Source organism: Bufo bufo, chromosome 2, assembly GCF_905171765.1.
Source record: "Bufo bufo chromosome 2, aBufBuf1.1, whole genome shotgun sequence".
Classification (NCBI taxonomy): Eukaryota; Metazoa; Chordata; class Amphibia; order Anura; family Bufonidae; genus Bufo; species Bufo bufo.
The window spans coordinates 473,400,094-473,417,889 of record NC_053390.1 but is presented as its reverse complement, the minus strand read 5'-3'; the positions used below and the strand labels follow the sequence as shown (position 1 = coordinate 473,417,889).

Here is a 17,796-nt window from a genome sequence, read left to right as displayed (position 1 = left end):
GTTGCACAAGAGTTATTGGCAAATGGGGATGAAATTTGAGAATTTCATTTTTTTGCCTAATTTTCAATTTTAACCCATTTTTTCCACTAACAAAGCAAGGGTTAACAGCCAAACAAGACTGTATCTTTATTGCCCTGACTCTGCTGTTTACAGAAACACCCCATATGTGGCCGTAAACTACTGTACGGGCACACAGTAGGGCGTAGAGTGAAAGGTGCGCCGTTTGGTTTTTGGAAGGCTGATTTTGCTGGACTGTTTTTTTGACACCATGTCCCATTTGAAGCCCCCCTGATGCACCCCTAGAGTAGAAACTCCATAAAAGTGACCCCATCTAAGAAACTACACCCTTCAAGGTATTCAAAACTGATTTTACAAACGTTGTTAACCCTTTAGGTGTTGCACAAGATTTAATGGAAAATAGAGACACAATTTCAAAATTTCAAATTTTTGGCAGATTTTCCATTTTAATATTTTTTTTCCAGTTACAAAGCAAGGGTTAACAGCCAAACAAAACTCATTATTTATGGCCCTGATTCTGTAGTTTACAGAAACACCCCATATGTGGTCGTAAACAGCTGTACAGGCACACGGCAGGGCGCAGAAGGAAAGGAATGCCATACGGTTTTTGGAAGGCAGATTTTGCTGGACTGGTTTTTTTGACACCATGTCCCATTTGAAGCCCCCCTGATGCACCCCTAGAGTGGAAACTCCAAAAAAGTGACTCCATTTTAGAAACTACGGGATAGGGTGGCAGTTTTGTTGGTACTAGTTTTGGGTACATATGATTTTTGGTTGCTCTATATTACACTTTTTGTGCAGCAAGGTAACAAGAAATAGAGACACAATTTCAAAATTTCAAATTTTTGGCAGATTTTCCATTTTAATATTTTTTTTCCAGTTACAAAGCAAGGGTTAACAGCCAAACAAAACTCATTATTTATGGCCCTGATTCTGTAGTTTACAGAAACACCCCATATGTGGTCGTAAACAGCTGTACAGGCACACGGCAGGGCGCAGAAGGAAAGGAATGCCATACGGTTTTTGGAAGGCAGATTTTGCTGGACTGGTTTTTTTGACACCATGTCCCATTTGAAGCCCCCCTGATGCACCCCTAGAGTGGAAACTCCAAAAAAGTGACTCCATTTTAGAAACTACGGGATAGGGTGGCAGTTTTGTTGGTACTAGTTTAGGGTACATATGATTTTTGGTTGCTCTATATTACACTTTTTGTGCAGCAAGGTAACAAGAAATAGCTTTTTTGGCACGTTTTTTTTTTTTGTTATTTACAACATTCATCTGACAGGTTAGATCATGAGGTAATTTTATAGAGCAGGTTGTCACGGACGCGGCGATACCTAATATGTATACATTTTTTTTTTATTTATGTAACTTTTATACAATAACTTCATTTTTAAAACCAAAAAAATGTTTTAGTGTCTCCATAGTCTAAGAGCCATAGTTTTTTCAGTTTTTGGGCGATTATATTGAGTAGGGTCTCATTTTTTGCGGGATGAGATGACGGTTTGATTGGCACTATTTTGGGGTGCATATGACTTTTTGATCGCTTGCTATTACACTTTTTGTGATGTAAGATGGCAAAAAATGGCTTTTTTTACACAGTTTTTATTTTTATTTTTTTACGGTGGTCATCTGAGGGGTTAGGTCATGTGATATTTTTATAGAGCTGGTCGATACGGATGCGGCGATACCTAATATGTATACTTTTTTTTTATTTATGTAAGTTTTACACAATGATTTCATTTTTGAAACAAAAAAAAATCATGTTTTAGTGTTTCCATAGTCTAAGAGCCATAGTTTTTTCAGCTTTTGGGCGATTATCTTGAGTAGGGTCTCATTTTTTGCGGGATGAGATGACGGATTGACTTGATCGACTTTTTTGATCACTTTTATTACCTTTTTTGGGAAGTAAGGTTGGCAAAATTTCAATTTTCTCATAGTTTTTATTTTTTTATTTTTATGGCGTTCACCGTGCGGGGAAAGTAACATGACTATTTTATAGATCAGGTCGTTACGGACGCGGCGATACCTAATATGTGTAGTTTATTTTATTTTTTAAATTTTTATTCAGTGATAAATGTTTTTTTTTTTTTTCTTAACTTTTTTCACTTTTTCTTTACATTTTTTTGACCCAGACCCGCTTGGTTCTTGAAGATCCAGTGGGTCTGATGTCTGTATAATACAGTACAGTACAATATATATTGTTCTGTACTGTATTTTACTTACACTGAACAGATCTATGCTTTCAGCATAGATCTGTTCAGCACCATGGACAGCAGGACGCCTGAGCAGGCGTCCTGTTGCCATGGGAACCCTCCCCGTCTGCTCAGAACTTCGCAGACGGGGAAGGGTAAGCACGGGGCTGAGGGGGGCTCTCTGGGGGCTCTCTCCCTCTCCATCGGGGGGCTGCAAAGGCACAGCAGCCCCCCGATGGAGAGGGAGGGAGCTCCCTGACCGATGACAGTTAACTTTTTCCATTCAGCGGTCCGTACGGACCGCGGTATGGAAAGGGTTAAACGGCTGACATCTGCACAGATGTCAGCCGTTTATACCAGGGTGCCAGCAATGTGCTGGCACCCTGGTATAACCACTAGAAGCCAACGATCATTCATGGGGAGGCGGGGGATCGCGATCCCGCCTGCGGCACCGCCCGCCTCCCGCAACGCCCCCACCGCCTGCGACACCCCCCCCGCACCACCCGCCGGCATCAAATAATGCAGGGGTGCAGGGGGGGGGTGAAAAATATAGATTTTAGCCACTCTAAAGTTTCTGATCCCCGCGGTCAGGGACCGCGGGCATCAGAAACTGCAAAAAGCGCAGCAAACCGCAGGTCTGAATTGACCTGCGGTTTGCTGCGATCGCCGACACGGGGGGGTCACATCACCCCCCCTGGCGTTGTCACAGGATGCCGGCTAAAGGATTTCAGCCAAAATCCCGTTCCGTTTAACCCCTCGGGCGCCGGAATCCCGATTTAAAAGTTAGGACGTACCGGTACGTCCTTGGTCCTTAAGGACTCGGGAAATAGGGCGTACCGGTACGTCCTATGTCCTTAAGGGGTTAAATAAATCCACAAGTGTGTCTCTAACTCAGATGTTGTCAACAAACAGACGCTTTCAAACACATGACATAATATGGGCAGTCCAGAATAGTTTAACCCTTCCAGGACCAGGCCATTTTTTTGCAAATCTGACCAGTGTCACTTTAAGTGGTGATAACTTTAAAACGCTTTGACTTATCCAGGCCATTCTGAGACTGTTTTTTCGGCACATATTGTACTTCATGACACTGGTAAAATGAAGTAAAAAAAATTCATTTTTATTTATAAAAAAATACCAAAATTAGCAAATTTCCAAGTTTCAATTTTTCTACTTCCATAATACATAGTAATACCTACAAAAATAGTTATTACTTTACATTCCCCATATGTCTACTTGATGTTAGGATCATTTTGAGAATGACATTTTATTTTTGGGGGACGTTATAAGGCTTAGAAGTTTAGAAGTAAATCTTGAAATTTCTCAGAAATTTTCAAAAGCCAACTTTTTAAGGACGAGTTCAGGTCTGAAGTCACTTTGTGAGGCTTACATAATAGAAACCACCCAAAAATGACCACATTCTAGAAACTACACCCCTCAAGATATTCAAAACTGATTTTACAAACGTTGTTAACCCTTTAGGTGTTACACAAGAATTTATGGAAAATAGAGATAAAATTAAAAAATTTCACTTTTTTGGCATATTTTTTATTTTAATATTTTTTTTCTAGTTACAAAGCAAGGGTTAACAGCCAAACAAAACTCAATATTTATGGCCCTGATTCTGTAGTTTACAGAAACACCCCATATGTGGTCGTAAACTGCTGTACGGCACACGGCAAAGCGCAGAAGGAAAGGAATGCCATACGGTTTTTGGAAGGCAAATTTTGCTGGACTGTTTTTTTTTTACATTATGTCCCATTTGAAGCCCCCCTCATGCACCCCTAGAGTAGAAACTCCATAAAAGTGACCCCATCTAAGAAACTACACCCTTCAAGGTATTCAAAACTGATTTTTACAAATGTTGTTAACCTTTTAGGTGTTCCACAAGAATTAATGAAAAATAGAGATACAATTTCAAAATTTACCTTTTTTGGCAGATTTTCTATTTTAATATTTTTTTTCCAGTTACAAAGGAAGGGTTAACAGCCAAACAAAACTCAATATTTGTGGCCCTGATTCTGTAGTTTACAGAAACACCCCATATGTGGTCGTAAACTGCTGTACGGGCACACGGCAGGGTGCAGAAGGAAAGGAATGCCATACGGTTTTTGGAAGCAGATTTTGCTGGACTGTTTTTTTTTACACCATGTCCCATTTGAAGCCCCCCTGATGCACCCCTAGAGAAGAAACTCCAAAAAAGTGACCCCATTTTAGAAACTACGGGATAGGGTGGAAGTTTTGTTGGTACTAGTTTACGGTACATATGATTTTTGGTTGCTCTATATTACACTTTTTGTGAGGCAAGGTAACAAGAAATAGCTGTTTTGGCACAGTTTTTATTTTTTGTTATTTACAACATTCATCTGACAGGTTAGATCATGTGGTATTTTTTAGACCAGGTTGTCACGGACGCGGCGATACCTAATATGTATACTTTTTTTATTTATGTAAGTTTTACACAATGATTTCATTTTTGAAACAAAAAAAAATCATGTTTTAGTGTTTCCATAGTCTGAGAGCCATAGTTTTTTCAGTTTTTGGGCGATTATCTTGAGTAGAGTATAATTTTTGCGGGATGAGATGACTGTTTGATTGGCACTATATTAGGGTGCGTGTGACTTTTTGATCGCTTGCTATTACACTTTTTGTGCTATAAGGTGACAAAAAAATTGCTTTTTTTACACCGTTTTTATTTTTATTTTTTTACAGTATTCCCCTGAGGGGTTAGGTCATGTGATATTTTTATAGAGCCGGTCGATATGGACGATTATCTTGGGTAGGGTATGGTTTTTGTGGGATGAGATGACGGTTTGATTGGCACTATTTTGGGGCGCGTGTGACTTTTTGATCCCTTGCTATTACACTGTTTGTGATGTAAGGTGGTTATTTAGCACAGTTTTTATTTTTAACCGTGTTCCTCTGAGAGGTTAGGTCATATGATATTTTTATAGAGCCGGTCGATACGGACGCGGCGATACCTAATATGTATACTTTTTTTTTTATTTATGTAAGTTTTACACAATAATATCATTTCTGAAACAAAAAAACAAAATCATGTTTTAGTGTCTCCATAGTCTGAGAGCCATAGTTTTTTCAGTTTTTGAGCGATTATCTTATGTAGGGTCTCATTTTTTGCGGGATGAGATGATGGCTTGATTGGTACTATTTTGGGGTGCATATGACTTTTCAATCGCTTGCTATTACACTTTTTGTGATGTAAGGTGACAAAAAATGGTTTATTTAGCACAGTTTTTATTTTTTATTTTTTATTATTTACGGTGTTCATCTGAGGGGACAGGTCATGTGATATTTTTATAGAGCCAGGACGATACGGACGGGTCGATACCTAATATGTATACTTTTTTTATTTATGTAAGTTTTCCACAATAACAGTTTTTTTAAAACAAAAAAAATGATGTTTTAGTGTCTCCATATTCTGAGCCATATTTTTTTTTATTTTTTGGGCGATTGTCTCAGTTAGGCGCTCATTTTTTGCGGGATGAGGTGACGGTTAGATTGGTACTATTTTGGTGGGCATACGCCTTTTTGATCACTTGCTGTTGTACTTTTTGTGATGTAAAGTGACAAAAAAAATGGTTATTTAGCACAGTTTTTTTTTTTTTTATGGTGTTCATCTGAGGGGTTAGGTCACAGGACCCCCTAGGCATTGAGCCTAGGTGCCTGCTCAATGATTTGAGCAGGCACCTTGTTCCGATCACCGCCCGCCGGGCGGCGATCGGAAATACACATGATGTACCGGTACGTCATGTGTTCTTAAGTACCAGGACAACATGCCGTATCGGTACGTCATGTGTCCTGAAGAGGTTAAGGACCAGGCCATTTTTTACAAATCTGACATATGTCACTTTATGCGGTGATAACTTTAAAACGCTTTTACTTATCCAGGCCATTCTGAGTTTCTTTTCTCGTGACGTATTGTACTTCATGACAGTGGTAAAATTTTGTAAATTTTTTTTTTTAATTTATAAAAAATTTCCAAATTTACCCAATTTTCTTTAAAAATTAGCAAATTTTCACATTTCTATTTCTCTACTTTTAAAACAGATAGTAATACCTCCAAAAATTGTTATTACTTTACATTCCCCATATGTCTACTTCATGTTTGGATCATTTTGTGAATGCCATTTTATTTTTTGGGGACGTTAGAAGGCTTAGAATTTTAGAAGAAAATCTTGAAATTTTTCTGAAAATTTCTAAAACCCACTTTTTTAGGACCAGTTCAGGTCTGAAGTCACTTTGTGAGGCTTACATAATAAAAAAAACACCCAAAAATGACCCCATTTTACGAACTACACCCCTCAAGGTATTCAAAACTGCTTTTACAAACTTTGTTAACCCTTTAGGTGTTCCACAAGAATTAATGGAAAATAGAGTTAAAATTTCAATATGAACAGCCAAACAAAACTCAATATATATGGCCCTGATTCTGTAGTTTACAGAAAAACCCCATATGTGGTCATAAACAGCAGGGCGCAAAAGGAAAGGAATGCCATACGGTTTTTGGAAGGCAGATTTTGCTGGGCTGTTTTTTTGACACCATGTCCCATTTGAAGCCCCCCTGATGCACCCCTAGAGTAGAAACTCTAAAAAAGTGACCCAATTTTGGAAACTACACCCCTCAAGGTATACAAAACTGATTTTACAAACTTTGTTAACCCTTTAGGTGTTCCACAAGAATTTATGGAAAATAGAGATGAAATTTCAGAATTTTACTTTTTTGGCAGATTTTCCATTTTAATCCATTTTTTACCAGTTACAAAGCAAGGGTTAACAGCCAAACAAAACTCAATATTTATGGCCTTGATTCTGTAGTTTACAGAAACACCCCATATGTGGTCATTAACTGCTGTACAAGCACACGGCATTGCGCAGAAGGAAAGGAACGCCATATGGTTTTTTGGAAAGCAGATTTCACTGGGATAATTTTAAGCTGCCATGTCCCATTTGAAGACCCCCTGATGCACCCCTAGAGTAGAAACTCCCAAAAAGTGACCCCATTTAAAAACTACACCCCTCAATGTATACAAAACTGATTTTATAAACTTTATTAACCCTTTAGGTGTTCCATAAGAATTAATAGAAAATAGAGATACAATTTCAAAATTGCACTTTCTGGGCAGATTTTCCATTTTAATATTTTTTTCCAGTTACAAAGCAAGGGTTAACAGCCAAACAAAACTCAATATTTATGGCCCTGATTCTATAGTTTACATAAACACCCCATATGTGGTCGTAAACTGCTGTACGGGCACACGGCATTGCGCAGAAGGAAAGAAACGCCATACAGTTTTTGGAAGGCAGATTTCGCTGGACTGATTCTTTGACACCATGTCCCATTTGAAGCCCCCCTGATGCACCCCTAGAGTAGAAACTCAAAAAAAGTTACCCCATGTTGGAAACTACCGGATAAGGTGGCAGTTTTGTTGGTACTATTTTAGGGTACATATGATTTTTGGTTGCTCTATATTACACTTTTTGTGAGGTAAGGTAACAAGAAATAGCTGTTTTGGCACAGTTTTAAATTTTTGTTATTTACAACATTCATCTGACAGGTTAGATCATGTGGTATTTTTATAGAGCATGTTGTCACGGACGCGACAATACCAAATATGAAGTTTTTTGTTTCAGTTTTACATAACAAACATTTTTGGAAAAAAATGAGTTTTTTAGTGTCTCAACATTCTGAAAGCCGTAGTTTTATTTATTTTTTGGGTGACTTGTGTAGGCACTCATTTTTTTGGGGATGAGATGACGGTTTGATTGGTACTATTAAAGGCTGCAAATTTACAGGTTTTTTTTACGGTATTCACCTGAGGGGTTAGGTCATATGATATTTTTATAGAGCAGATTATTACGGACGCGGCGATACCTAATATGTCTTTTTTTTATTTATTTATGGCAGGGAAGGCAGCCCAATGCCTTCCTTAGGCATCGTGGCTGCCTTCCGTGACACCCTGTGAGATCCCCCCCCTGGATCCCACAGGCAGGAAGGCTGTAAGTGTATTACAGTGCATAATACACTTACAGCCAATGCATTACAATACAGGAGTATTGTAATGCATTATAAAGGGGATCAGACCCCCAAAAGTAGAAGTCCCAGAGTGGGCCAAAAAAAAGTGGGGGGAAAAAAGTGAAAAAAATAAAATTTTACAAAAACAGTAAAAGTTTCAAGCAAAACAAAAGCGTCCTTTTCCCAAAATAAAGTTTAGAAAAATAGGGAAAAAAAGAAAAGGCTCTATAAAAATATCAATGACCTAACCCCTCAGGTGAACACCGTCAAAAAAAAAAAAAAACATTGCTAAAAGTGCAACACCAAGCGATCAAAAAGGCGTATGCCCCCTAAAATACTACTAATCTAACCGTCACCTCCTCCCACAAAAAAATGAGCCTACCTAAGACAATCACCCAGATCTGTAGACAAATGCGGGAGAGGTACACTGTCTGCTACTCGGGAGACTACCTGTGAGGAACACACTAGCAGTGCACGGGTTCATAAGCAGCGACAGGCAGATATTACTCAGTGGTGGAGGGAAATTGCTATACTTGCCAGTGTGGGAATTTTTACCAAGTCTCTTGGGGATGTAAGCATGGTGGTATGCAGGATGTGTAGGCAGAAGGAGAGGAGTGACCAGGGTGCTAATGTTGGCACAACGGCCCTGTATCAACACATGTAGCATCACCATAAAGTGGCGTGGGAAAACTGTGCCATTGTTTGTATTGTTATTTGAGAGTATATAGTACAGGACCCATTTTTGGTTTTGCATTTAGTTTTTTCCTCCCAATGTTCTAATAGCTTTTGTTTTAATTTTCCATGCATACAGCCATATGAGGGCTTATTTTTTGGGGGATAAGTCGTACTATTTAGAGGCACCATTGAATTTACCATGTCTGTTATTGGAAAATGGTAATATCACCATGATACAGGGTGGCCCACAAAAAAGTAGCCCGCTCCAGCGATAGTATGGCAAAATCAATGAACAAGTGGATTTTTTATTTTTTTATTACTAACAAGTCACAAAAGATGCTGAAAGTGGTCCCCAATCACGTCTATGCATCTTTGAGCACGTTAGATTATGTTGGCTGATACTGCTTGCAGTGATGCTGCAGAAGATAAAATGTTCTGCTTTTTCCAACAAGATGGGGCAATAGGCCACAACACACGGAACCCATTGGCACGGGTTCATGAACTGTTTACAGAGGAGCGAAATTCCCCAGACTTGTCCACATGCAATTTTCATCTGTGGGGAAATTTAAAACAGAAAGTGCACACTAATAATCCAGATACCCTAGATGAACGCAAGGAAAACATCACAAACCCTATCCGCAGCATCACTGTTGAAGAGCTGCAAGTAGTATCAGTCAACATAATCCGACGTGCCCAAAGATGCATAGATGTGAACAGGGACCACTTTCAGTATCTTTTGTGACTTGTGGGTAATAAAAATAAAATAAAAATCTACTTGCTCTTTCATCTTGTCATACTATGGCTGGAGGCAGGCTACTTTTTTGTGGGCCACCCTATATCATGGTGGAATTGGGTGCCATTCAAGCTACACTCTTTGAGATTCTCAGTGTCCCTCTCTGTGTTAGAGATGCAGAAAATAACAGGGCACAATTATGCACATATTTTGGCACTGTCCTAAGCTTCTGGGATTCTGGGCAGGTGTGAGGAACATAACCCCTATGTTTACGAATTGCATTCTTCTGATATCCTCTGCAATGTTTTTCTTGCATCTTTCTGACATTCCACTCTCAACCTACACACATACATACATACATTGTGTAGTTTACAATCTGGTTAATGCTGCACAGGCATATACCGTATTTTTCGCTTTATAAGACACACTTTTTCCCCCCCAATAGTGGGGGGAAAATGGCAGTGCATCTTATAAAGCGAACACTGCCATGTTTACTTTGCTGACGCTGATACATCGCAAGCCGCAATGTATCAGAGGGGTGGGAGGAGGGGACGGAGGCTGGCAACACTCGCGGCGGGGCCCGATGCAGTCACTGTACTGTAATACATCGGACCCCGCTCACGGTAATTATCACATGTAAAGTCTATAATCTTCAAGCAGTGTCTCTGCTTTAAACTAGGGCAATCCTCTGTAGTGCAACTCACTATGAAAGCGGCAGGCAGAACGGCAGCGTAACCTCGCGATTCTCACTCATTCATGGGAAGGAAGTGGGAGGAGCATTAATGAGTGAGAATCGCGAGGTTACGCTGCCGCTCTGCCTGCCGCTTTCATAGTGAGTTGCACTACAGAGGATTGCCCTAGGACACTGCTTGAAGATTATAGACTTTACATATGAAAACGGCTTCATTACACTCTGCTTTCTTCTATACCAGTACTCACTATGAAAGCAGCGGTCCTGCCGGCGCGTGACGTCACTCACTCGGTCATGCTCCTCCCACTTCATTAATGAAGCTGGCAGGAGCGTGACTGACTGAGTGAGTGACGTCACGTGCTGGCCGGACTGCTGCTTTTATAGTGAGTACTGGTATAGAAGAAAGCAGAGCCATTAAAAGATTTTACATATAAAGTCTACTGTGTGCCCTGTGGTGTAATGGGGGTCACTATTCACACAGGGACAATATACTGTGACACATGATACTGTGACCAGCATAAGATCATCTTATGCTGGTCACAGTATCATATGTGTCACAGTATATTGTCCCTGTGTGAATAGTGACCCCCATTACATAAGATGCTATATATGATGCTACATCCCCCGTAGTAGTGCGTCACCCAAAGGTCCCCCATAACAGTGCGTCACCCACAGGTCCCCCCATAACAGTGCGTCACCCACAGGTCCCCCCATAACAGTGCGTCACCCACAGGTCCCCCCATAACAGTGCGTCACCCACAGGTCCCCCCATAACAGTGCGTCACCCACAGGTCCCCCCATAACAGTGCGTCACCCACAGGTCCCCCCATAACAGTGCGTCACCCACAGGTCCCCCCATAACAGTGCGTCATCCACAGACCACCATTAGTTCAAAACCCCTCCAAAAGCACACCATTAGTTCAAAACCCCTCCAAAAGCACACCTTTTGGTTCAAATTCTTTTTTTCTTATTTTCCTCCTCAAAAATCTAGGTGCGTCTTATCATCAGGTGCGTCTTATAAAGCGAAAAATACGGTACTTTCTCAGTGATTTAATTGTGGTTCAACAAAGTACAGGATATGAGGATAGAGTACCTAACTTCTTTTCTTAAAAGAAAAATTTCTAAAATCCTGGCATTATTAAATAGTTTATCTGACAGCTCTCTTCTTCTTCTGACTTTGGATGAATCATGTACTACTAGTGGGTTGGCTCTGGTGGTGTAGCTCTTTCCTTCCCATCTACCACTTTTTAACTTTCAATCCCCTGTATTTTTTTGTTTCACATTCTTTTTTTCTTCTCCCCTATTCTATTATTTTTTTTTTTACTTGATTGGTTTAAGTGTTTATTAAGTTTTATTGCACTGTTGTATGACCCTAGTGCCTCAACGAAATCAGGATGCATTTACGGCTTGTGTGCACATTATTGTTATTCTGTTATACAAAAAATTTTTAATAAACTAATTATAAAAAAAAAAAAAAAAAACATCTTTGTGAATTCTTCTCCTGCATGGTGTTGCTCTGCTCATGCTTCGGCTTGTCTGAGTGTCAGATGTTCCCAATGGAGTTTACTGAATGGGCAGAAACCTGGGAATTCCCTGTGAGAAAGTCCATACCTCTTATTGGGAGTTAAAGGGTTTCTATCACTTCGTTGCACATATTTAGCTGTCAGACACTAGCGATCCGCTAGTGTCTGCTCTGCCCAACCATCCTAATATAATTGCTTTTGGGGCAGCCGTTTTGCTAAAAAAATAACTTTTATTAATATGCTAATGAGCCTATAGGTGCTATGGGGGCGTCATTAGCACCTAGAGGCTCCGTCTACCTTCAGAAACTGCCACCGCCTAGCGCGTCCCTGTACTAAGCATTCTGTATTAAGAATGCTATTATTTTCCCTTATAACCATGTTACCAAATATGCAGATTTTTCTCACGCGCGTGCAAAACGCATTACAATGTTTTGCACTCACATCTTATCCGGGCCAAAAACATGACGCCCGTTTGAAAGAGGCCTAAAGGTTTTGCTCTGGAAAACCACTTTAAAGGGTTTCTATCACTTCGTTGCACATATTTAGCTGTCAGACACTAGCGATCCGCTAGTGTCTGCTCTGCCCAACCATCCTAATATAATTGCTTTTGGGGCAGCCGTTTTGCTAAAAAAAGAACTTTTATTAATATGCTAATGAGCCTCTAGGTGCTATGGGGGCGTCATTAGCACCTAGAGGCTCCGTCTACCTTCAGAAACTGCCGCCGCCCAGCGCGTCCCTCCAGCCCGCCCATCTCCTCCTGAATGCGATCCTCCTTGTGAGCGCCTGTATTCGGCGCATGCGCAGTGAATGTCTGACAGCTTCCCTGCTCAGACATCTCCACTGCGCCTGTTCCTCGGAGCACTATGACGTCATCGCGCAGGCGCAGTGGAGATGTCTGAGCAGGGAAGCGGTCAGACATTCACTGCGCATGCGCCGAATACAGGCGCTAACAAGATGTCTGCAGTTTTTGATTATGCCATACAACAATGATGTGACTATAGTCAATCACTGACTAGTGATGGTAGTAAATACGGTAAACAATGAATCTGCCCCGGTGTGCTGGGAAATTAAACCCCTCCTGCACCTGGACATAACTGTATATCCATGGTGTAGGAAGGATGTATCGAGTGTACTCACAAGTTCATTCCACTCTATACAAGGTGAATGCCAACTGTGCAACATACAGTTGCAAGAAAAAGTATGTAAACCCTTTGGAATGATATGGATTTCTGCCCAAATTGGTCATAAAATGTGATCTGATCTTGAAGTCACAACAATAGACAATCACAGTCTGCTTAAACTAATAACACACAAATAATTAAATGTTACCATGTTTTTATTGAACACACTTATTGAACATTCACAGTGCAGGTGGAAAAAGTATGTGAACCCCCTAGACTAATGACATCTTCAAGAGCTAATTGGAGTGAAGTGTAAGCCAACTGGAGTCTAATCAATGAGATGAGATTAGAGGTGTTGGTTACAGCTGCCCTACCCTATAAAAAACACACACCAGTTCTGGGTTTGCTTTTCACAAGAAGCATTGCCTGATGTGAATGATGCCTCGCACAAAAGAGCTCTCAGAAGACCTACGATTAAGAATTGTTGACTTGCATAAAGCTGGAAAGGGTTATAAAAGTATCTCCAAAAGCCTTGCTGTTCATCAGTCCATGGTAAGACCAATTGTCTATAAATGGAGAAAGTTCAGCACTGCTGCTACTCTCCCTAGGAGTGGCCGTCCTGTAAAGATGACTGCAAGAGCACAGCTAGACTGCTCAATGAGGTGAAGAAGAATCCTAGAGTGTCAGCTAAAGACTTACAAAAGTCTCTGGCATATGCTAACATCCCTGTTAGCGAATCTACGATACGTAAAACACTAAAAAAGAATGGATTTCATGGGAGGATACCACAGAGGAAGCCACTGCTGTCCAAAAAAAACCATTGCTGCACGTTTACAGTTTGCACAAGAGCACCTGGATGTTCCACAGCAGTACTGGCAAAATATTCTGTGGACAGATGAAACCAAAGTTGAGTTGTTTGGAAGAAACACACAACACTATGTGTGGAGAAAAAGAGGCACAGCACACCAACATCAAAACCTCATCCCAACTGTGAAGTATGGTGGTGGGGGCATCATGATTTGGGGCTGCTTTGCTGCGTCAGGGCCTGGACGGATTGCTATCATTGAAGGAAAAATTAACTCCCAAGTTTATCAAGACATTTTGCAGGAGAACTTAAGGCCATATGTCCACCAGCTGAAGCTCAACAGAAGATGGGTGTTGCAACAGGACAATGACCCAAAGCATAGAAGTAAATCAACAACAGAATGGCTTAAACAGAAGAAAATACGCCTTCTGGAGTGGCCCAGTCAGAGTCCTGACCTCAATCCGATTGAGATGCTGTAGCATGACCTCAAGAAAGCGATTCACACCAGACATCCCAAGAATATTGCTGAACTGAAACAGTTCTGTAAAGAGGAATGGTCAAGAATTACTCCTGACCGTTGTGCACGTCTGATCTGCAACTACAGGAAACGTTTGGTTGAAGTTATTGCTGCCAAAGGAGGTTCAACCAGTTATTAAATCCAAGGGTTCACATACTTTTTCCACCTGCACTGTGAATGTTTACATGGTGTGTTCAATAAAAACATAGTAACATTTAATTCTTTGTGTGTTATTAGTTTAAGCAGACTGTGATTGTCTATTGTTGTCACTTAGATGAAGATCAGATCACATTTTATGACCAATTTGTGCAGAAATCCATATCATTCCAAAGGGTTCACATACTTTTTCTTGCAACTGTATCTGATACCCAGCCACAATGAATGGGTCATTTAACTCTTCAGATGTCACCGTCAATAATGACTGCAGCATCTGACAAATTAGAGTATGGGGAGAGGACTCCCTCTGTCTCACAATCAGAGTCCCTGCAGAGAAATCACAGGATTACGATCAGATGCTAAGACAGCCTGAGGGCTTGAGAAAGCTTTGAAGCCTACTATAACAAATTGCCTGTTAAGTTCTGCCTGTGGCAGGGCTTAATAGGCACCAGTAAGAATTCCATACTATAACAGTCTATGGAATAAGCAATCAGAGGATCGCATGCTAAGGTCTCCTAAAGGGGGCTAAAATTACTGTAAAAAATGTTTTTAGAATATTAATTTTACAAAAACAAACAATAAAAAATAAGTATAATTGTCATTAAAATATAAAAAAATGTCTGAAAGATCCCCTATAATATTTTAAAACAACCATAATGGATAAGGAAAACAATTGAAAAATGTTTAAAAAGTCTGAAAGAAATGTGAAAACTGATCTTTTGTTTACATTTTCCTGGGAATAAAAAATAAAACTAAATTATATAATTATAAAATAAATTAAATTTTTTATAAATAAATATAATTTTATTTTTTATAAATAAAGTCCTGTGCATCACTAAAAAAAGACAGAAAAATTATTTTAATAACTGCATGAACAAAATTATGGCTTTCAAAGTCACATGTACTAAAAAACCCCGTAAATGGCCCAGTCTTGAATTGGTTAAACATGAATAATCTGTACTCTGTACTTGAGTTTTACACAACAGTAAGGGATCACACACACGACCATTGGCTGTTTTGCGGTCCACAAATTCCAGATCTGCAAATCACGGACACTGGCCGTGTGCAGTCTGCATTTTGCGAAACAGAACATTTGGCCCCTAATAGAACAGTCCTATCCTTGTCCATAATGCGGGCAGGAATAGGACATGTTCTATAATTTTGCAGACAACACACAGAAAATGCGGATCGGTTGTGGACCCAAACCACGGTTGTGTGTATGATTCCTAAAGTGGCTTTAATGTTTTTTTTAGGAATTCCATAGTGTCATTTAACATAAATAATGCAATCTGTACTGCAAACTGAACTATGCAAATAAATGGAACTATTCACCCATTGTGAAGAATCTCTCCCAGCTCTGAGAATCTATTGTTGTCAGTTTTAGCAAATGAGAGTAGCCATTTATTTAGATGGGAATGCACACAGCAGCAATCCGTTTTTTAAGGATTCATTTTTTGTTGAACAAACATTGGACATGACCATGTGCCTGAGTACATAGGTCTGATTTGACATGACTGTTCTGATCGGGAAACATGGCTCATGTGTTGACTGCATCTTCCACAATGATCCGAGTTGACTGCATCAGAGTGCTTTATGATATAGTCAGTTCCTATTTGATTGCAGGTCTATTGTACAGTACTAATATCCAGTGATGGCCAGTTCACAGTGTTCATCAACGAACACATGCGGGCTGCCATCTTGACTCACAGGTCCGGCGATGCACAGGTAAGCCCTTACCTGTGCCTGTGCCATGAGCCAGTCTGAAATCAAATGCGGTCACCGGGAGCAAGCAGTTCCGAGAACAGCCGCTGGGGGCCTTCATCGGGCTGTTCTCGGAACTGCCTACTCCCAGTGACCGCATTTGTTTCAGACCAGCTCCCGGCACAGGCACTGGTAAGGGCTTACCTGTGCATCGCCGGACTTGTGAGTCAAGATAGCAGCCCGCATGTGTTCGCTGGCGAACACTGCGAACTGGCCATCACGGCTAATATCATCATGTGAGTACAGTACAATAGACCCATGATCAGATAGGAACTGACTGTATCATAAAACACTATTATGTAGTCAGTTCAGGTCAGGGGAGCCGTGGTCGGTTTGGAAGATGCAGCCGACACATGTTTCGTGTTTCCTGGACCAAACCTGGCAGATGGCTTTTTTGTTTCCTTAGGACACAGTTACTTTAGTAAATCATTAATAACAGTCTTGGACAAAGTGGGCGGGAGTAGGCAATGTATTATTTAGAAAAACATGCTCATGCAGACATTATATACCTTCTCAAAGTAGTTGAACTCCATTGCAATCTCCCTAAAGAAGAAATACACATGGTCCTTCCACTCCACAGCATTGACAAAATATGGATCTAGGTAAAAAAAAAAAAAAGAGGCCAAACAATAGAAAGATGCAGTTTTAAGATTCATCTTCTTCAAATACTGTATTTCATAAGTCCTAGTGTGGAATCTCAGGCATATATAGCATTCTATAAACATACAATATATGATCTACAGTATATATAAACTAACACCCCATCTAATGTACAATTCTTAGCAAATATATCATCCACCAACAGCAAGGTAAACTCAATACGGACAGGAACCTTACTGTAGACCTATCTCTATGCCATTCATGGGCATCTACTTTCAAGGCGAGCCAAACCCATAAAAACACTGACTGCCACCATTATTACCTCTCCAGGTGGGCAGGCAATAACCTGTTGCATCACTCTATGCCAGCAAACCATCATTGACTAGGGGGTGAATAGTCAGCGATAAATTTTACCTAACTAAAAAACGCTGGGAAGGGGAATGGACTAAAGGGGTTATCCAGGAATTGAATATGATTATCTATGCTCAGGATAGGTCATTATTATCACATCGGCGGAGGTATGAGTCCTGGGCCCCCACCGATTAGCTGTTTCAGGTATACGCGGCACTCACCGGAGATCTGATAAGCGAATCCGGCTCCTAGCAGCTTTCCAGGCACAGCGCCATACATTGTACAACTAGCAACTAGGACATGTGAACAATGTGGATGACATCACATGACCCAAGAAGAGGCTGCAGCGCTCACAGAGCGCCAGCCTCTTCTAACAGCTGATAGGCAGGGGTCCCGGGTGTCAACCCACACCAATCTGATACTGAGGACCTCTCCAGAGAATAGGTCATCAATATTAATTACCCGATAAGCCCATTAATGATATCAACCAACTTGCAGGCTGCCACATCTCCAGATATATGCTGCAAACTCAAAAAACAAAAACAGAATTAGTCAGTGCATCCTACAGAGTGAAACAAATACACAGGTGCACATAATAATAGTTAAATGGAAAGGC

At 40.5% G+C, this 17,796-nt stretch overlaps 1 protein-coding gene across 1 annotated transcript in view; it reads right to left on the bottom strand.

The window, feature by feature from the left end:
* SEMA6B (semaphorin 6B) overlaps positions 1-17,796 on the bottom strand; it is an 808,975-nt gene that overhangs the window by 343,655 nt on the left and 447,524 nt on the right. The window contains exon 8 of the mRNA XM_040419828.1: positions 16,739-16,827. Within this exon, the coding sequence (XP_040275762.1) occupies positions 16,739-16,827 (89 nt within the window). The remainder of the gene's footprint in view (positions 1-16,738; positions 16,828-17,796) is intronic.